Source organism: Carcharhinus amblyrhynchos, chromosome 21, assembly GCF_965287045.1.
Source record: "Carcharhinus amblyrhynchos chromosome 21, sCarAmb.v2.hapA, whole genome shotgun sequence".
Lineage (NCBI taxonomy): Eukaryota > Metazoa > Chordata > Chondrichthyes > Carcharhiniformes > Carcharhinidae > Carcharhinus > Carcharhinus amblyrhynchos.
Genome location: NC_137344.1, coordinates 18,582,196 through 18,609,333, shown reverse-complemented (window position 1 = coordinate 18,609,333; position 27,138 = coordinate 18,582,196). Strand labels below are relative to the sequence as shown.

The 27,138-nt window shown below is 43.3% G+C and overlaps 1 protein-coding gene across 1 annotated transcript; it reads left to right on the top strand.

Moving 5' to 3' along the window:
- The first annotated feature begins 8,430 nt into the window (after window positions 1–8,430).
- LOC145356462 (fatty acid-binding protein 1, liver-like) lies at window positions 8,431–25,957 on the top strand. The gene is made up of 4 exons (XM_080209197.1): window positions 8,431–8,497; window positions 11,689–11,861; window positions 20,215–20,307; window positions 25,546–25,957. Exons 1-4 carry the CDS (start codon window positions 8,431–8,433, stop codon window positions 25,594–25,596), a joined length of 384 nt encoding a protein of 127 aa, XP_080065323.1. The 3' UTR covers window positions 25,597–25,957.
- Window positions 25,958–27,138: the final 1,181 nt, after the last annotated feature.

The following is a 27,138-nucleotide window of genomic DNA, read 5'->3' as shown; positions in this document are numbered from 1 at the left end:
GGTTAGAGGGAAGATTGGTCCTCTCAGGGACAGAGGAGGGGAACTATGCTTGGAGCCTGGGGGAATGGGGGAGATCTTGAATGAATACTTTGCGTTGGTATTCACGCAGGAGAGGGGCCTGATGTCTGGTGCTGTGCTTGAGGAGTTTGAGGATCCGTTGAGGGAAATAGTCATCACGAGGGAAGAGGTGTTGGGACTTTTAGACAGTATAAAGACGGATAAATCTCCGGGGCCTGATGGCATCTATCCCAGGCTGCTAAGGGAGGTGAGGGATGAAATTGCTGGGCCTCTGACGCAAATCTTTGTCTCTTCTTTGGACACAGGTGAGGTCCCAGAGGATTGGCGGATTGCAAATGTAGTACCGTTGTTTAAAAAGGGTCAGAGGGATAACCCAGGGAATTATAGGCCGGTGAGCTTGACTTCAGTTATAGGCAAGCTAATGGAGAGGATCCTCAAGGATAGGATGTATGAACATCTGGAGCGCTGCAATCTGATCAGGGATACGCAGCATGGCTTCGTTACAGGGAGGTCGTGCCTTACGAATCTAGTGGAATTTTTTGAAGAGGTGACAAAAACGGTTGACGAAGGACAAGCCGTTGATGTCGTCTATATGGATTTCAGTAAGGCGTTTGACAAGGTCCCTCATGGTAGGCTGATAGAAAAGGTGAAGACTCATGGGATACAAGGCCAGGTATGTAGATGGGTGGAGAACTGGCTTGGGAGGAGGAGACAGCGGGTAGTAGTGGAAGGCTCCTTTTCCAATTGGAGGTCTGTCACCAGTGGTGTGCCGCAGGGCTCGGTACTAGGACCTCTTCTATTTGTGGTATATATTAATGACTTGGAAGAGGGGGTAGGTGGTGTGATCAGCAAATTTGCTGATGACACTAAGATGGTTGGATTGGCGGGTACTGAGGAGCAGTGCCTGGCAATGCAACAGGACATAGACAGGCTGGTAGATTGGGCAGATAGATGGCAAATGGAATTTAATCTGGAGAAATGCGAGGTGATGCACTTTGGCCGGAATAATGTGGAGGGGAGTTATACGATAAAAGGTAGAACTATCCGGAATATAGATACGCAGAGAGACCTGGGGGTGCAAGTGCACAAGTCCCTGAAGGTGTCGGTGCAGGTGCAGAATGTGATGAGGAAAGCGTATGGTATGTTAGCCTTCATAGGAAGGGGTATAGAATATAAGAGTAGGAGTCTGATGTTGCAGTTGTATAGAACGTTGGTTAGGCCTCACTTGGAGTACTGCGTCCAGTTCTGGTCGCCGTACTACCGGAAGGATGTAGAGATCCTGGAGAGAGTGCAGAGGAGATTTACCAGGATGCTGCCTGGTATGGAAGGGCTGTCTTACGAGGAAAGATTGAACGAACTTGGGCTGTTTTCCCTTGAGAGACGTCGGCTGAGGGGGTATCTAATAGAGGTTTATAAGATTATGAAGGGGATAGATAGAGTAAATGGTGGTAAGCTTTTTCCGCTATTAGAAATGGATAGAACGAGGGGTCACGGGCTTAGGGTGAGGGGGGCTAGGTATAAGACAAATATTAGAGGGCAGTTTTTCACGCAAAGGGTAGTGGGGGTGTGGAATGCACTGCCGAGTAAGGTGGTGGAAGCAGGCACGCTAGGGTTGTTTAAGAGTCACTTAGACAGCCACATGAGCGGTCTACATATAGGGGGATATAGCAGGCCTTACTAAACATTGTAGGCTTGGGATTCCGTTTTGCCTCAGGGATGTTACAGTCTTTGCCTGTTTAACAATGAATTTTTTGTCTCCACAGGCATTTAAGTCCACCTTGTTGACCAGCAAGGGGCATGCATGCGGCAGGTTGTAGTGGGCTGCTCTTGGATGTTGTTTCGGGAGTTGCCTATTGCTTCATGTCGTTAGTGTGCTTAAACTGGACCATCTCGAGGGCAACATGACAGCTCAGAGACTATCTCTGTTGCTGTGCGGACACATGGATTTGGGCCTGTGTCTGTGGGAGTTTGCGCATTCTCCCCGTGGTTGCGTGGGTTTCCTCTGGGTGCTCCGGTTTCCTCCCACATCCCAAAGATGCGCTTTTAGGCTGATTGATTGGGTAACAAATTGTCCCTATATTGGACCTCCCTGATCCTCGCACATTAGGCGTAGACTAAAATCATGAATAGGTCACTGAGACAATGGGAAGGCGGCGCGGGCTCGTTGGGCCGAAGGGCCTGTTTCCCGTGCTGTGTTGTTCTTTGTTTTATCACCAGAAGGGAAATGTATCACATGATCCAATCTCAGGTTCACTTTAGCTCATGAGCAGAACAGAATACACACAACTCTGCTGCTGATGACTTCAAGTTTTCTATCCATGTACATAATGTGCCTGATTTAAATAAATGAGCACGCAGCGTGTTTATACGATCCCTTACAAGTGATTGTTGCCTTTATATCATTGTAAAACACAACACATTGCAATGTAGAAAACATCGTATTAGTGTAATAGGATAGAATATAAGTGCATATTTGAAAAGTCTCGGCACATTCTATGGAGCAGCTGTGTTTACATGAAACAAGTTGGTTACTGACAAATGGTTTCCAAATTTGTAGTTGGTTCATAGAACAGATCTTCAGATCAGCTCTGCATGAACTGATCTAAGCCACCAGAAAATTAACTCACTGCTCAAACTATGACTCATTTCTTGATGTCTGTTCAGATTCTGGTCTGGTTTCAATGTGATTTCTAATTCTGCATTGGATCTGATATTTCAGAAGCTTCTTTATTTGCTTTTCTCTTCTCTTCTTAACTAGCAGCTCTCCCTGTCTAGGACTCTTCTCTGATTATGCTGCTTTGTTACCCAGCCACACCGATCCTATTTTTGTGCCAGTTTCTGTTTATGTAGCTAATCTAGTCCTGTCTTCAGGCCAACAAAACTACAAAATGTCAGATTGCTACCAGGTCACACTTGTATGAAATCCCTGAGGTCTGTCGCGACATAAAGTCCAAACATGAAATGTGGAAACTGATAGACTGGAGTTCCACATCAGAATTTGGATTTCTTTGATGAGACTTGAGCTGGGATCCCAAAGATCTTCCACCTCCAGTGGGATGCCAACACCAAACATATCTTCCCCTCACCTCTCTTGTTAGAATCCTGAAGGTGCCATTCCACTTGTGACATCCTGGCCCACTTCTCAATCACAGGTAGACTGGATGTAGATTTGGATTTCCAACAGATCCAAATTTTGCCAGCACAGAAAAAGGGGGTGGGACAAGACTTGAACATGAGAGAAATCTAAACTCAACAGGGCCATCCCCCTCTTTGCTGTAGCAATGGTCTTAACCCATTGTGTGGGAGTCACAATTTATAAATGCTTCTGGAGGTGGGTAAGATCTGTACAATGGTGTAGCTGTGTAGTTTAAATCCCCAGCCCTTTAAAAATAAAAGATCGGCTGCCTCTGTCAGTGAGAGTGGAAAAAAAAGATTCACAGTAACTGTTTATTGACATTTCCACAAGGACTAGCGTCATGTCATTGTTAATGCTTCTACATTTATCTCAATAAAAGACTCTATGTTCACAGTTTGACTGACAGCTTAAAGCTGTTATTAAAGGATTGGCTTTCTTTGAATTCTTCTTCTTCAGTTCTCTAACTGAAGGCAGGTCAGACCCACAACACCACAATCTCCACTATGAGTAGGGCAAGGAGTCACAATGGAGATTGAATACCATGCTGTTGGCAACACTCTGATCCACACCAGCTCTCCAGCTAACTGAGCCAATCAGCCCTCACAGTGTCCATTTTGCTGCAACTGGCTCATCAGAAGTCAATGTTACAACATATGACAACAAAACTAACTGCATACAATGAGTCACTCATTCATAGCACAGGTGCATTGACATTGAAATGCAGCTACTGCATATCTACCTGGAAACTACAAATGTCCTACCTGAGGGAAATCTGAATGGACTAGCAGTTGCTGGGTTATTGGTACATAAAGAACTCAATACTGTGGCCGACAAGAGATCACTAAAGTATCAGTCATGGCAGAAGAGACCAAGATAATGCATTGAGTTAGTCCTCAACTTACAACAAACAGACTGTTTCAATGCTATACAATACTTCAGAACTAATGTTGGACCACACCACAGAGAGGATCCAATTCCATCAATATACCCTTCTAACAAATGCAGTGTGCACATACAGGAGAAGCTTAAGAGCAAGTTGGATGGCTTTGAGCTAGCAAGGCACCAAAAAAGGGAAACTGTGTATTGGTCATTGGATCAACAACAACATTCAGAAGAAAGTGAGGATGTGTGAAGCATGTCAGAGTCACAAACCACATCAACACAAAGAACTGCGACACCCTCATCAGATTCCATCATATCCTTGATCAAAAATCACAACTGTTCATGGTGGTGACTAATCTAGATACTGACTACTTTTCCAAGTTTCCAATCAAGAGACAATTGAAGGATATCTCAAGTTCATCCATGGCAGACACAATGAGTGCAATGTTCCCATTTTTGGTACACCTGAAGAGACCCTGTCGGATCATAGACCACTGTACTCTGACATTTGTGCTAAATGGGACATAGACAAAGTGACAGCCTTCCCACACTACCATAGATCTAATGGTCTGACCAAGCAAATGGTATGCACCATTAAGGCATTAAAGACATAGTGCACAGAAAACATCCATATATAATACACACACAAACTCTAAAACAGAGATTCATCTATTTTTATGTAAATAGTTTACACAGTCACCCGTCTGTGAATGTATTTGACCTTTTAATGCATGTAATATTATCTTGGAGCAAAGGAGATGTTGTCATATCACTTTAAGGGCACAAAGTGATCAGCAGCTAGTGTGTGTCGGGATCAGAGCTGTCTTCCTGAGTAGTGGTTGCTGAGTCCATTGAGTAGGTTTGTCCACTGAGCCACGTGGTGCTGCATCTTCAAATAAATTCAGCCTTAGTTTACCAACGTGAGACTGGTAAGATTGTATAAAGCAAACCTAGAAACACACAGGGACTATAAGAGGCCATTGGGGTGGGTGGGTGACATGAGTTGGCACATGTTGGCATAGGGGCATGGAGGTTATTAACCTTCCTCCTTGAGTTATCCTCACCCCTCTGTCACCCTCAACCCCTTGGTTCCATCACCCCCTCCCCCACCATTTCCTCACCCCCACCCCCTCTCCTGATAGATTGGGAAATGTCACTTAAAGTGGTGACGGTGGATAGGCATTGGCAAACATTCAATGAGTACAAGCATGACCTCCAGCAACTGTTTATTCCTATCTGTTGCCAAAACTAAAACTGGAATGGTGGCCAAACCATGGCTTACAAGAGAAATTAGAGATAGTATTAGCTCTAAGATGTATGGGTTAGGTGGATTGGTCGTGCTGAATCTCCCCATAGTGTCTGGGGGACTAGCTAGGGTAAATATGAGGTTGCATGGGGAGCGAGTGTTGGGGCGGGGGGTTGATGCAACGTAAAGAGTGAGGACTAGAGGGGCCAAAGTTTAAGGGGACAACTGGGACGAAATCCCAGCAAACCATGGTGGGCCATTTTAGCAGCCTGCCTTTACATCCAGCAAACCCTGCCCAAACATCTGATCCATGTCTGGAACTCCAATCCTCACCTGCCTCCCTGAAGTGAAAATTGAGCCTGATAGGGCACCATTACCCCCACGGTGGGTGTGGCAAGCCAAGATATTTCCTGCCTTGTGCTACCCATCTTGGGAGCAGAATTCCGGCCTGTTAGAGATGCTGCCAAGCCTGCTGAGTATTTCTAACACATTGGCTAGAACTCTACCAACTTGCGTACCACAGATTTGGTGCAAGTGAGAGTCCACCAATGGAAATCTTCATTAATCTCAGCCGGGAAATTCCAGTCTCACCCAAGCAAGGCTGTAAAATCTCGCCCATTCTCTTTTTATCCCAGTGATGCTGTATGGAATGAAGACACAATATATCGTATACTCAGGGAAGGCTGAGTTCCAGTTTTTTGATAATTTTGCACTGGAAGTTTGCACTTGAGAATTAGAATGCACACTCACTGTGGACCAAGGTTCATGCGTTGGACTTCCAACATCGAGACTCAAAAAATATCTTTCTCATTGAAGTTTGTTCTTGTCGTCTGCTCTTATTTTTCTATTACCAATAAGCTTGTAAACTTTGAGTGCTATCAAAGGCATTTCTTTTTTAGTAAAAATTATAGTGCTTTCTGTGAGAAAATGATTTTAAAAACCTGGTAAACAATTGTGAAATTCCAATAATAAATTAGAGCTATTCATCAAGTTAAACACGCTTCTTATACAAAACAGATTAGGAGGGACCACAAAGAAACCTGTAATGACACTTAAACTCCATTACCCATCCATCCACCTGAAGATCCTTTGGGCAATTTACATTGCATTCCATGAATACCTACCCTAGGTTAACCTGAAATTACACGGTGTAACCTGTCAATGGCATGCTGTTTGCGCATGTGATGACTGGTTTCATTACTTCATACGAACATAAGAAATAGGAGCAGGAGTAGGCCACCTAGCCCTTCGAGCCTGCCCCACCATTCAATAAGATCATGGCTGATCTGAAGTGGATCAGTTCCGCTTTCCCACTTTCTCCCCATAACCCTTAAAAAACTTCAAAAAACATTATTTTATATTGTGAGGTAGAAATTTTTTTTTATTAATTCGTGGGATGTGAGCATCACTGGCTGGCCAGCATTTTTATTGACCATCCCTAGTTGCCCTTGAGAAGGTGATGGTGAGCTGTCTTTTTGAATTGCTGCAGTCCACATGCTATGGGTTGATCCACTATGCCATTAGGGAAGGAATTCCAGCATTTTGACTCAGCGACTGCAGAGGAATGGCAATATATTTCCAGAAATCTTGACAGATAATGTATTACATCACACAGTAGATATGTTGTGTTATGAGAAAGAACACAGCAAGGAAATAAATATTACCAATAAACTTTACAACTACTAATACTCAATAAAATGGTATACAGCAATCAGTAATTATGGTTGCATGCAAGAATAATATTGCAAATGACACCTTGACATTACCACTGAAAAATATAGAATTTTTAAAATTTATTTGTTTATGAGATGTGGCTGTCGCTTGTTGGGCTAGCATTTGTTGCACATCTCCGAGGGCATTTCAGAGTCAACCACATTGCTGTGGCTCTAGAGTCACACATAAGGTAAGGATGGCAGATTTCCTTCCCTAAAGGACAGTAGTGGGTTTTTAAAAGTTATTTATTACTATCACAAGTAAGGCTTACATTAACGTTGCAATGAAGTTGAAAAAATTCCCCTACTCACCCCACTCCTGCACCTGTTTGGGTCAATGCACCTTACCAGCATATCTCTCAGACTGTGGGAGGAGACCAGAGCACCCTGAGGAAACCCATGCAGACACGGGTTGAATGTGCAAACTCCACACAGACAGTAACCTGAGCTGGGAATCGAATCCAGGTCCCTACTGCTGTGAGGCAGCAGTGCGAACCACTGTGCCATTTTACAACAAACAACAATGGTTTCATTGCCATCATTGGACTTTTAATTAATTCCAAATAGTAACTGAATTTAATTTTAATTTTAATTTCACCACCTGCCATGGTGGGGTACAAACCCAGGTCCCCAGAGTTTTACCCTGGGTTTCTGGATTACTAGTCCAGCAACAATACCACTTCGACACTACCTCCCTCCTGTCATTGCTCACAGGCCCTTTACACTACTGGCTTTGTGTCAATGCATAGGAGTGCCATTATCTCTTTGACTGACAATGGATGGTATAATTTTGGAGGTAGATTGATGATGGTCCACAAAGTAGTTTCACATCATTTGGATTTTGCATTTAGTGCAGTAAGACCACAGTCTGGCACAAATAAAAGTTTCAAAATTCCATCTGAAACTAAGAAGCTAGAGAGAAAATAGTTATATGTTTAATCTACATTAAAATACCACATGGAAGATCCCAACTTTACAAACCATTAGCAGCAGCTAATCTTTTATTGGTACATTTGGGCTGCTTTGATCGTCTTGGGGAATGAATGAATTAGTGTCTTTGAATGCATTAGTGGCCCTTTACCTAATTTTCAACCAATGGTTCAGATGACATATAATGATCAGCTAGGAAATATAATAATTATAGGGCCACACTATAAATAGTGACACCTTTTTTGTTGCTTTTGTTCAAAAACAAGCCTCAGCTGCATTGTGTTTTCCATTGCCCGTCCCCTGGGTTACCGATGATAATCCTGTCTAAACAGAAAAATTACCATCTTGTTTAGCGGTTCAAGTGCTTGATAGCCTGGTAGCAAGTGATTATATTACTTTTCAAGGAGCTACTCATTCTATTTTTTTTGAAAATTAATTTGAAGGCAGCTGCAGGAGCTGCCAGTGTTCTTCAGCATCAGCTCTGAGTCACAGCCAATACATTCCAAATGGCGTTCAATGGAAAGTTCGAATTGGAGAGTCAGGAAAACTTCGAAGAACTCATGAAATCTCTGGGTAAGTTTAACTTGTGCCTTATGTAATTTCGCGTTTAAACATCTTTGTGCTTGCCGTAAATTAATCGATACTGTAAGCCTCTGAAAAGTGGTTCCCATTTATGGTAACGCAGCAAGGCTGAACAGGAGCTCAATCATCTGATGTAAAGATTTGTGTCAGATCTAACGTTCCGCTGATCTTTATTGAGATAATTTTTTATGGTATTAGGATGCACTGGAATTGAAGCTTACCCCGACTCTGGAAGACAACACCTACTTTGAAAGTTTTGTGTTCAGATTGACACAGTCACCCCTGTTACGAAGCAAATGTATAAACACAATTTGTGGAATTGCACGATGGAGGGAGCTGAAAAAACATGTGGGTTTTGACCAGGATACTGCAAGACTTGAGCAAAAGGGTGCCTGTCACAAAACCAAAATGAAAGGGGGTTTAGACTAAAACATCACTTTCTTTAAACTATTGTAATGCAACAAGATTTTTCATTGCAAAATGAATTACAGCTCAGTATGCTTTTTATTCCTCGCCATTTAACATCGCGGTGCTCTAACATGATTCAATGTCAAAAGGAAGAAATGCATGATCAGAACCCTGATACTTTGGCTCAATTCTTGAATCCTTTCTTATCAATTTTTAAGATATTTCTCTTTTGTGGTTTAATCCCTTCCAACTACATCTTGATTGTTTGAGTGTTTAGGTAGATTATTATCCAATTTCACATTCTTTGTGCAAGTGTGACATAATGCTAGGTTTGTCTGTCAGGTTATTTACTATAATAGCATCATACCTACCATATTGCCATTTATTTGATTTTTCACATTTCTGTTTTTTCTTTAATTTTCCATAAAGGCAAATGATTCTTGGTTCCAAGCTTTTTGTCCTGTTTGGAATTACAGCAGATTTCCTTTGTTTCTCAGTGGTTTGAAGATGGGTGGCATCTTTAATAGTATCCCACTGTTTACTCACAAAAAAATTAACATCATAAAAATACTTACCAACACAAAAATGTCATAATAATTACCAATAGCACGCACAAAGGCCTGGCCAGACACAAGATTAATTGCCTCTGTACTGAGGTACCGCACTCAGGGATATCACTAGAAAGAAATGCTGAATGGTTTTCTGAATAGGAGGAAACTAGAGGGAAATGGAATTCCCAGGAGTAGGTACAGAGCAGCATCACCTTTGGGTGATGTGTACATCAGGGGACTAAAAATAGCAAGAATGTTGGAGGGAGATTAAACTGATTTTTTTTAAAGTGAGACAATTGTTGCAACAATATTTTGTTACTTTATAGTTGATCGCATTAAACAACATATGTGGGTATGTGGGAGAGACAAGGAATTATGGAAAATATTGTAGCTAACAAATTAAACAGTGCTGGTGCACCTGCCCCAACTCTCTTCCTTTCTAACAACAAACTGTTTACTTCCTCGTTACAAAACCTTACAACGGAAGTGATTTAAATAATTGCAATGAAGATGATGGAGTCGATCCTGATAATGGACTTAAGTAAACACTTTTGACATGGTGTTTTGTACATGTACAATAGTTACATATTGTAACAATTAAAATTTGATCCGATCACAGTGCTAAACACAGTCCCTTTTTTTTAATCTGAAGCATTATACCATGATGAAACAAATTAAGTTTCAATTTCCCTAATATAATTTATGGTCAATTTCAGCAAGGCCGTGTGTGTGCTCGCGATCTAACCTCCACTCTAAAAATCTTCTTTGTAAAAGGAAGTTACTGCGGATGCTGGAATCTGAAACCAAAAGAGAAAATGCTGGAAAATCTCAGCAGGTCTGGCAACATCTGTAAGGTGAGAAAAGAGCTGATGCTTCAAGTCCAGATGAGTCATCTGGATTCAAAATGTCAGGCCTTTTCTCCAAAATCTTCTTTCTTGCCTTCTTTTCCATTATTCCAGGGCGATGCACAAGGGCTGTCGACATCAGAGAAGTGTTAGGATTGTGAGATAACGCGGTGATAGAAATTTCAAACCCATTTAAGCGTTAGGAGCTGTGTTCCTTTTTAATGACTGACCTGCCTCATACCATTCTGCATTTGTAACGCTTATTAAGTGATTAATGTTCCTTTGATATTCAATGGTATTATCATTGGTGAATCCCCGACTATCAACATCCTGGTGGTTAACATTGAACAGGAACCGAACAGCCATATAAATACAATGACTGCAAGAGCAGGCCACAGACTGGGAATTCTGTAGTGAATAACCCACCTCCTGACTCCCCGTCAACCATCTGCAAGACACAAATCAAGACTATGATACTCTCTCCTCGCCTGGATGAGTGCGACTCCAATAAACTCCAAAAAGCTCAACATCATCCAGAACAAAGCAGTCCATTTGATTAGAACCCCATCCACTGCTGATCCGCAAGTGGCAGCCATGTGTACCACCTACAATATGCACTGCAAGGCTCCTTTGGCAGCACCTTTCAAACCTATGACCTCTACTTCCTAGACGAACCATGACAGAAGGTTCATGGGAACACCACCACCACCAAGTTCCTCTCCAAGTCACTTACCACCCTGACTTGGAGACATATTGCTGTCCCTTCACTGTCACTGGACCAAAATCCTGGAATTCCCATCCTACTTGTGACTGTTCTTACACCACATGGACTGCTGTAGTTTAGAAAGGCAGCTCATCATCACCTGCTCAAGAACAACTTGGGAAGGGCAATAAATGCTGGTCTAGCCAACCACACCCTATTTTCCATGAAAAATGCTTTTAAAAAAAAATCACTTCCACTGGCACATGGCCTGCAATCATTCCTTTGCTAATTTTCAATTCAGCCTGTGGAAACTGTGGGTGGAATTTTCCAGCCTTTCCTGCCGGCAGGATTTTCCTGTCCTGCCAAAGTCACCGGATATTTGAATGGCTTTCCACATCTGCCAAAGGAAGGGGGGATGGAAAATCCTGGACTATATTAGAACATGTACAGCAACACAATGCCCCTCTGTTTTGAAGTATATAACTTCCTGCAATAAAACAGAAATTTGTCTTGTGTTTGCGGTGAGTCACAGAGCAAAATATTCACATTCCTTTCATGTTGCATATGTTTGATTTGGATCTTTACTTGAGCACTAACAATTAGGAGATCTGAGAAAATTTTCCTTTCTCCCTGGATAAATATTGAAATATTTGTTCATTTGTTTTTATTTGCTAGGACTCTCAGATGAAGTAATTGAGAAATATAAAGACCAAGGCAAAATCATTGAAATTGCGCAAAATGGGAATACATTTCAAGCCAGATACAATTATGGTAGCAAAGTGATTACCAATGACTTGCCCTTTGGACAAGAGAGTGAGTTTGTGTCATTCACTGGCCACAGAGTCAAGGTAAGATTACTCAATTTTTGTAAAAGTACAAGAACATTATTGAGTGAGCCTTCAGTCTATCAGGCCAACTCCCTCCAATGGTCCGTGTGCTAATCTCAGTGTCTGAGGGTCTGTGAAAGGCATAAAACCACTGTCATGAGCCTGATGTTACCTCCAAGGGTGTCCCAATTCAGAACACCAGTTTGTGATTGTGCATAATTTTGTTTACGGGAATGGTGCGAAGAGTCACAAAGAAGACCCAGTGAGAGCAGTAATCAGCCGAGTCATATTGTTAAAGGTTGTTTATTACAATAAAGACACATATGAACAGAATTATAATCATAGAATCCCTACAGTGCAGAATGAGGCCATTCGGCCCATTGAGCCTGCACCGACAGCAATCCCACCCAGACCCTGTCCCCGTAACCCCACATATTTACTGTTAATACCTCTGACATCCATCTACCACTAAAGGGTAAAATTTAGAATGGCCAACCAACATAACATTCACATTTTTGGACTGTGAGAGGAAACCAGAGCACCTGGAGGAAACTCACACCAACACAGGAAGAAAGTGTAAATTCCACACAGACGGTGACCCAAGCTGGGAACTGAACCTGGATCCCTAGTGCTGCAAGGCAGCAGTGCTAACCACTGTGCCACCACGCCACTCCACTGATCTAAGACAATTACAGTTACATATAGGAATTACTAAACACACCCACACAATTTACATAGAAATTGCCCTTTTTGATCCAAAGTATATTTAAGAGATCTGAACTCTTTCAGGGCTTCCTTCTCCCCAGATAACATCCACTTCAATAGGTCTGTAAGTAAAGACCAGCTTATAGTTATGACACTGCATGCTATTGGTGAGTTATTCTGGGAAACATCTCTTCTTGGTTCAGCGAAGATATGGATTTAATTTCCTCCCCAAAGGTTTCTGCACTTGTGCTTCTTGTCTGTTAGCTAGGACTGGCTTCCAGGCTATAGATGGAATCTACCTTCCACTGTTTCTCTGTGTCCTGACAATTATACTATTTTTCCCTTTGATGGTTCTTCTCTGTGTATTTGCTGTCTGTCCCCTAAGCTTCTGTGGTTCCAAAAGAATAACGTACGTATGCCTTCCCTCGATGGTTCAATCGTCTAACTAAGCTGTTTCTTATTAGCAGGACAATGTATCCTTCTGCTCTTTCTAAAGCTTGCTAATGCCATTACTGGGAGACTCGCTTCCTGCGAAATGCCTTTTGAAATACTGATGACCTCTACCTGTTGACTTTGTTACATTTTTGGAATTGTTTGTTACGAGGTACATTCAGGACACCACTGATAACATTTCAGATTTATTACCATGGAGCCCAATAATAATTGAGTGAATTCCTTTTTTGGCGGAATCTTACTAGAATTTGTCCAAGTATCAGTTCTGAAAATTGGCGTGAATCCCATCGATGCCAGCAGTGGAAAACCTCACGGAATATTGAGTAAAATTTTTTTTTTCCACATGATGCATACTGCACCCATGGCTGCCTAATCCGCTTACTCTGGGACAACATAATCTCTGCAATCAATGAGGAGCTCCATATAAGCACCTGTCTAGCATTGTTCCATATCAAGTCATGGAGATGGCTGCCAGGAAGCCAGCATCACAATTCTGAGCCCTGACCAAACTCCAGGATGGTGTGCAGCAGAGGCGGGATGTCCTCTATCCATGGTGGCACAGATGCTCATCCTGCAAGTTGACGACCTCCCATCAGGGAGGCAGTGGCAGCCTTAGTGAGTGTCAGTTCACTGCAGAAGAGGGAGGGCAGCAGTGCCACAAGAAGATGAATGATCTTTTTTGTACGACCAGGGTAAGTCTGTCTCCTGAAATCTTCCTCTGTACTCAATCACAAATCCCTCACACCTCCAAGCTGATCTCTCATCCAGCCACCTCACGTGTTGCCAACACTTATCACGTGAAGCTCTTTCCCTCACCTGCCACCCTCCCCAACCCCACACCTCAGGTCCCCCCCCCAAGTAACTTCTCTGCTCCTCACATCCCTGTTCCCACTCAAGTCCCACACTTGCCACACACCTTATCACCATCTTAACTGGCAGGGTTCCCAGCAACACTTTCCCCATCTGTCTCATTGTATCATAAACCCGAGCATACCCACTGAGTGGGCACAACCAGCTGGAGTCATGCCCGAGCTCAGCTTCCTCATGCCTTTTGAAGCCCTTGAGTTGGCCGGCGAAGAGTTGGACTGCAGCTGTGCAGAGGGCGAAATGGAAGCAGCAAACAAAAGCGAGAACTCTCAGGTCACACCGTCATGGATCAAGCCTCATGTGAGTAACATTTAGAACATAGAACAGTACAGCACAGTTCAGGCCCTTTGGCCCTCGATGATGTGCCAAGCTTTGTCCGAAACCAAGATCAAGCTATCCCACTCCTTATCATTCTAGTGTGCTTCATATGTCTATCCAATAATCACTTGAAAGTTCCTTAAGTGTCTGCCTCCACTATCACAGCAGGCAGTGCAGTCCCCACCCCAACCACTCTCTGAGTAAAGAACCTACCTTGGACATCCCTCCTATATCTCCCACCATGAACCTTATAGTTATGCTCCCTAGTAACAGCTACATCCACCCGAGGAAATAGTCCCTGAACGTCCACTCTATCTATCCCCCTCATCATCTTATAAACCTCTATTAAGTCACCTCTCATCCTCCTCCACTCAAAAGAGAAAAGCCCTAGTTTCCTCAACCTTTCCTCATAAGACCTACCCTCCAAACCAGGCAACATCCTGGTAAATCTCCTCTACTCTCTTCCAATGCTTCCACATCCTTCTTATTGCATATTCCAGATGTGCTCTCACCAAGGTCCTGTACAGTTGCAGCATAACTTGCACGGCTCTTAAACTCAAACACTCTGTTAATAAATGCTAACACACTGTAGGCCTTCTTCACTGCTCTATCCACTTGAGTGGCAACCTTCAGAGATCTGTGGATATGAACCCCAAGATCTCTCTGTTCCTCCACATTCCTCAGAATGCATCAGTACCCCCATCTCTCTTCCCTTGTCAGTCAATCAGTGGGCAGCCCCAAGGGGGACTTCTCGGACACCACCATATAAGGGGTGTCACATCTGTCACCTGCCAGATACATCAATGTGGATAGTGAATTAACTAGTAGACAGGCTTCTGGATCATTCACTGGTGAGCACCTCACAATCCCAGGGATCTGACACAGGGATGCTGGAGCCCAGGACTCTGCTGAGCCCCTGGCTGATGACATGTCCCTGGACCCAGTTGTCTCAAAGTTGCTGGAGCTGCAAAGGCAGACCCATGAGCATCAGGTAGGGTTAAGAGCAACCCTCCTCAGACTACAAGGCCAACTGGAGGAGTCACGTTGCTTTTAGTCCGTGAGGATGGTGACTTCGGTCCAACGCAGCAAGGCTAATCTGCAAGGGTGGCGTCCACAGTGAGGACATTGGTGCATGAGGTGCACTCCATGGCAGGAGATGTCCACACCATGATTCAACTCATGACCTCCATGGCTGCAGATGTGAGCTCCAGGATTTCAACTGCATGGTGCAGGCATAGGGTCAGGGCTAGAAGATGATAGGGATTTTGGATCTCACTCTGAACACCCCTCTATCCCATGGAAGAGCCCAGGCACCCCATGGCACCAAAAAGGAAGAGGATCAGCAGGAGGACAGCCTGGGAACATGCACCAAGGAGACCATGGAGGCATCCAGCCCATCTGACACCCTCTTCCCTGTGAGCAACACACCTCCGGCCCTGCATACCCAAGACGGCAACACTGTAACATCTGTGCAGCCCAAAATTAGGCCCAGACCCTCAATGTCCAGGATCTCAGGGGACACCTGCCAAGGTCATCATTGTAATATAATTTTAGCATTAAACATTATTTTGTTCACCGACAGATCCTCCACACAGTCATTTCATGGCACCAGGCTCCATGTACAGTCTCCATTCCATCCTTGTGGAGTGCGAGAATGGCAGTGTTATGTCTCTCCCACCTCCCATACCTTTGACAGGGTAAAGACGCACTGCTGCTGACACTTGTGTTGAAGCATGAGCTTCATTACAGCAAATCTCCACGGGTGTTTGTGACCGATACACTGGGGTCACCAGCCACCTCTTGATGGGGTAGCCCCTGTCTCCGAGGAGTCTTCCCTCCAGCTGCTGCTCCCCCTCAAAGATGACTGAGATCTGAGAGTGACCTAGGATGTAACTGTCAAGGACGCCTCCAAGGAAACAGGCACACACCTGCATTATGTGGTCACAAACAAGCTGGCCATTGAGGGAGTGGTATCATGCTGCTATGGAGACCACAGGACCATGTCGGTGCAGTCAATCCCACACTGCAACTGGGGCATGCCTTCTAAGTGGGCAAAACTCTGGTGTCCTGGCTCACCTGGTCTTGGTTCAGGTTAGTTTACATGTGGGCCCTCGCAGAAAGCGCATCTGTAACCTCCCTTACATATTTGCATATGGTTGACTGGGAAGTGCCATAAAGGTCACACATGCTGCCCGGAAACAAGCCACGTACCTAAATATTCAGAGCAGCAATGACTTTAATGGCCAGGAGCAGTGGGTGTCGTCATCCCTTTCCGTGTGATACCAGCTCTTGCAGGATCTGGCAAAGGTGGTCCACCATCTCCCAGAACAGATGCAGTCTTCACTGGCACTGCAACTCTGATGTTTGCAGGGAGGATGTTTGATATCGGAAGACCCTTTGCTGATTGTGTCTCCTACGAGGCTCCACTGTCTGTGATCCTGCTTCTGGAACAGCAAATGACCAGGTCCCTCCTCTAGGGCTCTGGTCTTGGCCATATGCAGCGGCACATCTTTGTCTCTGTTGCTGGTCCATTGCTATGACTAGAATAGGCAGCTCAACTCTCCAGAATCATACACTGAGAGGAAGAGAACATCAAAGTGAGCGATGAAGATTTCTGATGGACCCCTGACCCCCAGCCCTCTATGTTCTGGGAAATCCACCCTTGTGCTTCCCTCTTTGTTAGTGCTTCTCCACCAAGCCTCACTCCCTCCCCTCTCACACTACAGCCATTTCCCCACAGCTGTCCCCCCTACTCCACCTGGATGAAGCAATGGACCCGTGAGAGTCTCAGTGGCACCTAACCCCCAACCATTCCCCCAATCTGTCATTAGATGAAAAGGCAGTGAATGGATGCATGGGACCAGTGTCTGCATCCTCATGAAAGACCTCAAAGATGCTTCCCGCCCCCATCAGGACCTTAAACAGGTGAGTGATGATAGACATCAACATCAGACCTTACATAGGGGTACATACACATCAATGTTAGCTGTGTAATGTTAACGCTTGCATGAGCACCGGAATTCAATGCTTGAAGCTAATGCTTCCAAAAATATAAGAATTTAGCTCCAATCAGTGACACTTATGTATGGCTCTGTTGATTTGTTTGGCACAATTGGCTAGTCAAGGAAGGGTGAGGGAACTGATTGGACAACTGGCTTCTTCTTGTGACAGGCAAACACACCAGATTTGTGGGAAGACTGCAATTATGTCAAGGACACCCTCACTCACCCAGGCCACAAGGGCTGCAGAGTTAACTAGCCATCTATCTGCCACAGCTATCTATCCTTAGACTAATTCCTGACAGTCAAACTTCTCTGACAAGTAGATTTGAGCTTAGAACATAGAACATTACAACACAGTACAGGCCCTTCGGCCCTCGATTATCTCCTTTGTTCTCACACTGCTGCCTCAGTGCAGGGTTCAAATCTCACAGCAGTCATCCTCCCTCACTGAGAAGGTTTCAAGCGTCATGAGCAGGGAAGCACCCTCTTCCTGCCTTTACAACCTGGCCCCTCATGGAACACCACCCAGGAGCCTCACAATTACCCCCAGTGCTGAGCCTCTGTATTAACCTCCTCCCAGCTACTGTCCAGCTCCCACTCTGGAAGGGCACTCCCTCAGCAGTGATACAAACACAAACCCAGCAAGGAGGAACAGGAAGCGCAGCCTGCATGCCAACCGCCAGACTCCTTTAAATGTCAGTGCGCCCTGACGTGAAGGAAAGGTAGGCCTGCAAGCAATCCCTCCCCCCACAATGAACCCTACCCCTCCTGGCCCTGAGTTGAACTTATTTGTGTTCCTCGGTTCCTCGCGGGTGGCTCCTCAGCGTATCACACCCTGGAGGGTGACGGCTGCCTGAGCTCTCAGATCCGATATTCCCCTTGGAATTGAGGTCACCAAGTTCACGCCGGTGCCTGCTGAATATTCTATGGGGGAGGAGGAAGAGTCTTGGAGTGCTGGCTAATGCTATGCTAATGTGTTAAAATGAGGGCTTGAAAATTGGAAATCACGGTATTTTGCATCTGCATTGCTAATCGCGTGCATGGCTAATGCAGTCTCAAAATCGCCCTTGTTATTTCAGCCTGCTCAATTGCATTTCAACAATGATATTTCAATGATTCAAATGACTCTGGAACAAGAGTTTGATGGCATATTTGACTACCCATGGCTGTGATTACCTCTCCAGTCTTTCACTCATTTTTACATAGATATTTTCCACTTTTAAAGTCTTGTTCTTCAATTCCTGTCCAGTTCCTTCCTATCTTCAATTTACAATTAAACTTAAGAAAAATCTCTGAAAACGTATATTGAAATTCACAGATTCTTCTTTTGAAAAGTTCTGCTTAAGACTTACTTTAACATCTACATTGAACATGATGGGTGGTTAGCGCTGCTGCCTCACAGCGCCAGGGACCAGGGTTCAGTTCGCAGCTTGGGTCACTGCCTATGCAGAATCTGCATGTTCTCCCCATGTCTGCATGGGTTTCCTTCAGGTGCTCCAGTTTCCTCCCACAGTCCAAAGATGTGCAGGTTAGGTTGATTGGCCATGCTAAAATTGACCTACTTCCAAGGGGATTAGCAGGGTAAATATGTGGAGTTAAGGTGATAAAGTGGGATTGTGGTCAGTGCAGGCTCGATGGGCTGAATGGCCTCCTCCTGTACTGTAGGGATTCTATGATTCAGTGAAATCTTTGATCAGAGAATGTCAGAACCAGTCCCAGATCTTTACAAACTGTACACATGTGATTCATACATCAAGCTTCATGCCTCCCAAGTGCATAGTCTAACCTATGTTGTCAAGTTTTGAGATTGAAAGAAAAGCATTTATCAGCAGCATCAGGAAATGCTGCACTCATTGGAAGGGATTTAGGAACAGGAGTAGGTCACTTAGTCCCTTGTGCCTGTTTTGCAACTCAGTGAGATCATAGTTGATCTATCATCAGTGACCCAACTCCATCTAACTCAACCTTGGCACAATACTCCAATACCTTTGAACAAATGTCTACCAGTCTCTCAGCTAAAATTAACTATTGACCTGGCAACAATTGCTGTTTGTGGAAGAGAATTTTATTTTATTTCCATACTTTTTGAAGCTAAATTGTTTCCAAACCACTGCAAGACCTAGCTCTGGTTACTAGGCCAGAACTTCTAGACTCTCTAACCAGATGAAATGGTTTCTCTCGGTTCACCCAACAATTCCTTAATATCTTGCAAACTTCAATCAAATCACCCCGTAACCTTCTAACTTCCAGGAAATTAGTTGTCAACATTAGTTTGTATAATCCCCATCCGCGATTTGATCCTTAATATATATTTTATTAATTCCTGGGATGTTGGATTTGCTGGCTGGGCCAGCATTTATTGCCCATGAACTGAGTGGCTTGCTAAGCCATTTCGGAGGGCATTTAAGATTTAACCACATTGCTGTGTATCTGGAGTCAAATGTGGACCAGACCAGGTAAGGACAGCAGATTTCCTTCCCAAAAGAACCAGATGGGTTTTTACGATAATGGACAATGGCTTCATGGTCATCATTAGATTTTTAGTTCCAAAGTTTTATTGAATTCAAGTTTCACCATCTGCTGCAGCGGGATCCAAACCCAGGAACTGAATGCCATACTCCAGGTATGGTGGAACTAGGTCTTTGTATAACTATAGCATAATCTCTAAATCCTTGTCCTCCAGTCCTCTGGACATAAACCATTAACCTTTTTGATTACTTTCTGGACCAGTCCATGACATTTTACTAGCCTTTGCACATTGATCCCTAAAGCTCTATTTGAATTCCACTGTTTCTGGCTTTTCACCATTTAGAAAGTACTCTGTTCTATTTTTCTTGCATCCTAAACGGACGACCTCATATGTGCCTTCGCAGAAATCCATCGGACTGAGTTCAGCCCAGGACTGTCGTCACTAATGATTAATTTTGTAAATTCTTAATGAGGTATTGACAACATTGGGGACGCTATTTTGCTTTGTTAACACAAAAGTCTTTTGAAGAAACTTTAATTATCCTGTCGTTTGCTTTTAGGCTTTGGCAAAGCTGGAAGGTGAGAATAAGCTTGTTATCACAATGGAGGGACTGACTGCAGCCATGGAACTGAGTGGAGACAAAATGATTGAAGTAAGTTAATGTTGTTATTGGCAGTGGCATTGAAGGACTTGGAGCTGCTCTCTGAGATTACTCAAAGACTTATCAATGGCACAATTCTGTGAGTGCCAGGAAGTCTGATTACATTAGGTTTCTGGAAACCTCTTTCACAATCACAAACTCGCATATTCAGTTCTGAAGTTTAATTTAGTTATTTCCTGTATTGATATTTCAAGTGAGTACGTGTACACATAATCATTGCATGTATTTTAAAAGCTGAAATAGAATAAAATAACATTTGAGCTCATTCTGCTATTATAAACTAGATAGGAGATACTATCATTCTAGTTACTGAACCAGAACACTAATGATAAAGGCCATAGATAACACGTTCAAACCCAGCAAAGAGTCATGATGAATGTCCCCAGTTATCCAAAATAACACGATACATTAGCAGAGGATCAAAGGTCATAACCACCGATATAGGCATGTCTAAATTCCCTAACTGGCTAAGCAATAATGGACTTGTTTCCAAATTAAAGGCTGCAGATAATACAAATCAATGGATATCAATACACAAACTGACATCTATTTATGTAACCAGTTTGGCTCATGCCTATATATTAGGGTAGATACAGCTTGTAGGGAAGCCCTTCTGACCTGAGAGGGGCAATTTTAACTCCCATGCTCTTTGGAAACTGGCAGGCTCAGGACAAGGGTAGTTTTATATCCTGCTGATTTTGCTTTCAACTGAATGATTAATTGTGTACAAATATTCTCCAGTATTTATCACAAAAGTAGAAGTCTTGAACTTAACTTTCAGTTGAATTTGCAAGTCTCCAGTCCAGCAGAAATACGACACTATGAAAGTGGATTGCTGTTCCCTTACCCTCAGTCCCTTAACAGGAAAATACAGGGTACATAAAGATAAATTATTTCCACTGGTTGGAGATTCTAGAATTAGGGGGCACCTTCTATAAAATAGGGCCAGACTATTCAAGAGAGATATTAGGAAGCACTTCTCCACTCAAAGGGTGGGATGGGTCAGGAACTCTCTTCCATAAATGGTAGTTGCTGCTAGATCAGTCGCTCATTTTAAATCTGAGATAGATACTTTTTCATTCAGCAAAATTATTAAGGGATATGGGCCAAAGGCATGTATGTGGAGTTAGGCCACAGATCTCATTGAATGGTAGACCAGGCTCAAGGGACTGAATGGCCTATTCTTATGTTCCTAGTACAGTGGCCATTGAAAGTTTTCTGAGGTCTGGGGCAGTGGCCTGAATAGGGTACTTGACTGAAATATTTCAGTAGGGTTGCTGTGATGTTAGTGGAACCCCCATTTTTGGATTGAGTTGGGAGAAGTTACACAGTGCATTCCCAACAAGGAATTACAAAAGGTCATGAACGTAGCCCAATCCATCACACAAACCATCCTCCCATCCATTGACTCTGTCTACACTTCCTGCTGTCTCTGCAAAGCAGCCAGCATAATCAAGGACCCCACACAGCCTGGACATTCTCTCTTCCACCTTCTTCTGTCGGGAAAAAGATACAAAAGTCTGAAGTCATGAACCAACCGACTCAAGAGCAGCTTCTTTCCTGCTGCTGTCAGTTTTTTGAATGGACCTACCTTGCATTAAGTTGATCTTTCTCTATACCCTAGCTATGACTATAACACTACATTCCGCACTCTCTCATTTCCTTCTGTATGAACAGTATTTTTTTCTGTTTAGCGTACAAGAAACAATACTTTTCACTGTATGTTAATACATGTAACATTAATACAACAAATCAAATCAAAATGGTGACTTGCGAAAAGAAAAGTAGATTTGACTTTGTTTTTGTCAGTCTGGGAAGATCAGAAATGGGGCTGTTGCCATGGTATCGTCACCTCCCTCCCACTGTCAAGAGATTAGGATCTGTCAGATGCCTACTTTCTGACTGAGTTTGACTGGGCCACTTGATTTTCTGGCACCCCCGAGCTGACAAACTGTCCCAGGAGCTTTGTTTGTCTGGCTGTAGCCCTTTGTGCCGATGTTGGTGAGATCCAGTCCTCAAAATGAGGTGGCCTTCCACACACTTTGCTGGTCTGCCACCCAAAATCTGCTCCAGGATAAACTTGACCCCGTTATTCTTCTTAAGATAATGGGTGCAATCTCACTGAAAAAAATTCTAAGTGCCAAACGAGCATGAAAAAAGGAGAGAATCGCATCCATTTTTGAGCGAGCACTCAGAAGCAATTGTACGGCATTTAGTGTAAAAAAAGAGAGGTGAGAGGTGGATGGGATCCAAGGGCCTTTGGCCTTGTGGATCAAGAACTGGCTTGCCTGCAGAAGGCAGAGAGTGGTTGTGGATGGGGCTTTTTCTGAATGGAGGTCAGTTACCAGTGGAGTGCCCCAGGGATCTGTTCTAGGACCCTTGCTGTTTGTCATTTTCATAAATGACCTGGATGAGGAAGTGGAGGGATGGGTAAGTAAGTTCGCTGATGACACGAAGGTCAGTGGTGTTGTGGATGGTCTGGAAGGATGGCAAAAGTTGCAGCAGGACATAAATAGGATGCAGGACTGGGCGGAGAAGTGGCAGATGGACTTCAACGCGGATAAATGCGTAGTCGTCCATTTTGGCAGAACCAAAGGGATGAACGAGTACACTATCAAGGGCAGGAGTCTTGGTAGTGTTGAGGAGCAGAAGGATCTTGGGGTCCGGGTCCACAGGACTCTTAAATCGGCCTCGCAGGTGGAAGAGGTGGTCAAGAAGGCGTATGGTGTACTGGCCTTCATTAATCGAGGGATTGAGTTTAGGAGTCAGGAGGTAATGCTGCAACTTTATAAGACCCTTGTCAGGCCTCATTTGGAGTACTGCGCGCAGTTCTGGTCGCCTCACTATAGGAAAGACGTAGAAGCTATTGAAAGGGTACAGAGGAGATTTACAAGGATGTTGCCTGGACTGGGAGGCATGCCTTATGAAGTTAGGTTGAGGGAACTGGGTCTCTTTTCCCTGGAGAGACGTAGGTTGAGAGGCGACCTGATAGAGGTTTATAAAATGTTGAGAGGAATAGATAGGGTGGATTCTCAGAGGCTATTTCCCCGGGTTGAAATGGTCGCTACGAGAGGACACAGGTTTAAGGTGCGGGGAGGAAGGTACGGAAGTGATGTTAGGGGTAAGTTTTTCACTCAGAGGGTGGTGAGTGAATGGAATCGGCTGCCGTCAGTGGTGGTGGAGGCGAACTCGCTGGGGTCTTTTAAAAGACTTCTGGATGAGTATATGGGGTTTTATGGGATTGGGGGTTATAGATAGGTGTTGATGTGATCGGCGCAACTGGTGGGCCGAAGGGCCTGTTTGTGCTGTAGTGTTCTATGTTCTATGTTAAAAGAGGCAAAGTGTGATTCACACCAGCAGGGGGAATGGACAGAATTTGTTCTTGCTGGGAAGCCGGCTGCTGTCTGCAAAGGGCACTATTGTGCATGCATTTTGATCTTCCAGTGTTCTAAGTGTACATTGTACCCCCAGAGATTTGTCATTCCCCACTCCAGATATCACCTCCCCCAACTCCCTCACCCTCCTCTCCCCTGGTTATCACCCACAATCCCCTGCCTAGGATATCACCCCAGCCTCCATCCATTCCGGCCATTCTCCATCCCCCATGATCACTGGCTTTGCCAACTGATCACTGGCCTTCCCAGCCAATTGCAACCCAATACCCTCTCAGCCAATTGCCACCTGATACAACCCCCTGGTCAATCAGCACCTCGATAGTTTCCCAGCCAGTCACTGCCCTGGCCTACCCCTGATACAGATCACCCCCCCTCTGCATTCCTGTTATTGGCCCTGCCCCAGCAAGGCCTTTCCCATTAGGACCCACCAGACTGGCACTGTTCAAGTGGCACTGCCCAGCCCTGCCCCCAACCACCCAGGGGTCCTCAATGGGCTTTTGTCCCAATGGCGAGGCCACTATAAAAGGTCCCCATTGCTGGGGGCCATGTGTGATCCTCGCTGTTGAGGGTCTCCACCGGCAAGGCCATTAACACAAGTGAGCCTAGATGATTACATCTGGGACTCACTAATTATATTAAAATAATAATTTAAACATTAAAATTAGCCTCACGCTCTTCCCAGGAGCGAGGCTGACTGTGCGGGCAATCCACTGCTGGTAAGATTGTGAGAGGCAGGAAATCGGGAGCAAACTCGATTTTTTGCCTCTCTCACGATTTTACCAGCTCGCTAAGCTGATCGACTGGTGTGATGAGTCGGTGAGATCACCCCCAATGATTCTATCTGGTCAAATTTTAAATATCATCCTAAATTCCCTTTCTGCCACTCTCCCTCTCTCTCCTCCTTTAAGATGTTACTTTAAAACTTATTTCTCTGATCAAGCCCTTGTTCACTGTTCAAAGATCTCCGTTTGTGGCTTAATGTCAAATCATTATCTCAAGTGCTTTAGGACATTTTACCATGTTAAGAGCGCTGCATAACAGTTAACAGCACAACATAATGGCAAATCAGTTGTTATTGTCCAGAATTTAAGATTGTACACATTTATAGAAAGTCAGAAAAATGTTTACTATTGGTTAAGAGGTGTTATGAATCTAAAAGGATTTATAATTTCCACCAGATAGGATATTAATCACAAACAGCTTCATGCTATGTCAGAGGATTTATAATGTGTCTTCTGAGATTCTCCAACTCAGAATAAAATGTCGCCTGTCAATTTAGTCCATGACAACCGGGTGCCATAGTTTTGCCACACCAAAATAAAAATACCACCTAATACTATGTAACTATTTCTGTTTGCTTGAAAGAATTCATTTAATAATTCCTGGTCAAATCTTTGTTTTTTTTTAAATATTAGCCGATTTCAAATTTGGCAATTACATAAAAAGTAAATAGAAGTAATAGAAATCAGCCAAAGGACATAGGGTCTTTAATGGTATTATGAAAACTCAATGGTTTGCAAAAGGTAGACCAAAATCTTCTAGATTATTTATTCTTAGATACTGGAGGATCCTTACTGTTAATTTTGGAACAGTTCTTATTTTCCCTCATGCTTTTGTTTACAGTCTTATAAAGAAACTTGCTTATTTTGCTGGGGGGCCTACACTGAAACATTAACCTAACTTTCCCTCTCTTCTGATACTGCCAACCAACTGGGCAATTCTGTCACATTCTGTTTTTGTCCTTGCTTAGCCTATACTGGGATGTGTTATTAAGATGAATGTAAAATTGAAATTTGAAGTAGTTTACCCCTGTTCTTTGTCTCATTTCTTCTAGACTCTGACTAATGGAGTAAGTACTGTAAAGAAAATTTGGAAAAGGATCTAAAGTACAGAAAATGGATCTGAACAAAATGAAGCCTGAATTACATTGTGTCAATTTATATAATTGAAACAAATGCAAGTTCATCAGGTTAATAACTATGAATGAATTGTTATTTACACAGTTCAGTCTAAAAGTAGTATTTTTTTCATTCTTTGTCCATGTTAAATCTGTAATGAATATTTGCAGTCAAGCTGTGAAAATCTCTAGTCTCAGGATAATTGGTTGCGATTAAGTTGTAGGGAATCTGGGACGAAAAATTGACTTTTGGAACAATTTGTAACAAATGCTGAAAAAGAAAGATATCAGGTTTAAAAATAATCATTTGATTTGTGTAAACTGAATAAAGTGTTGCGTGATGAATTTAGCCAGACTCTGAGTGTTCATGTTAGAGTTTCACTGTGTTGCAATTTAGTCGAGGGGAATTTTCTTGCCAAACTGTTCTTGTTTCATTGTGAAAATACTCTCATTCGACTCTAGTACCTACGGAGGAAACATTTTTGTCGTGTAGTTAAAATAGATCAGGAAACCCATGAGTGCAAAATCATAAACTAATTGTAAATGTTTATTTACAGGTAGGATAAAAATGTATTCCTTTAATTCTTTTTATACATTCATGTGACATGGGTGTCACTGGCTGGCCCAGTATTTATTGCCCAACCCTAATTGCCCTTGAACTGAGTGGCTGGCTAGGTCATTTCCGAGGGCAACCACCTTGCTGTGGTTCTGGAGTCACATGTAAGTAAGCCAGACCAGGTAAGGACGGCAGATTTCCTTCCCTAAAGGGCATTAGTGAACCAGGTGGGTTTTTACAACAGTTGATAATGGTTTTGTGGTCACCATTAGACTTCTAATTCCAGATTCTTATCAAATTCAAAATTTACCATTTGCTATTGTGGTATTTGAACCCAGGTCTTCAAAGCATTACAGTGAGGCTGGGGATTACTAGTCCAGTGACAATACTACAACACCACATATTTATTTGTGGTCAGACTCCTGATCAGAGATGGGTTTTTTTTAAACTAAGAGATAGATTGTTGAACTGACATCAGTCCTAAATAATAACTTAAATCCCCCACCTCTTGTTACCCAGATTATATGGAATATCTCGCAATGGCTCAGGGATACACAACAATAGATTTTAAAGTGGCTGATGTCATATTTCAATTCATGCCTAGAAACAAATTTGGAAAGTATAGTTAGAGCATTGGTCTTCCCTTTTTACAAGTATTTAGGAGCTTTTTATAGTGGAAGAAAACAATTGGATACATAAAATTACTAAACAATTAAGTAATTAATTCCTAATTTGTTACTTTAATTATGGTTATTACCAAAGGAAAATCCACCTTCCAGATTTGTCAGAAAATATTTTTCAGCTGTTGATTATGGTGCAACAATGTGTATAATAGTAAGGTCAACCCTGCCACCTGGAGGCCAGATGCTCTTTGATTGGAAATCTGAATTCAAACCTAGTGAAGACTGATCAGCTATGGATAATATAAAGGATATTTTTACCTGACTTATAAAAGAGACAATCTTTTGACCATC

Coding starts and splice junctions, on each gene's coding strand:
- LOC145356462 (XM_080209197.1), top strand. CDS start 8,431: ATGGCGTTCAATGGAAAGTTCGAATTGGAGAGTCAGGAAAACTTCGAA. Junction 8,498..11,688: donor AGAACTCATGAAATCTCTGG/GTAAGTTTAACT, acceptor TTTATTTGCTAG/GACTCTCAGATGAAGTAATT. Junction 20,308..25,545: donor GTGGAGACAAAATGATTGAA/GTAAGTTAATGT, acceptor CATTTCTTCTAG/ACTCTGACTAATGGAGTAAG.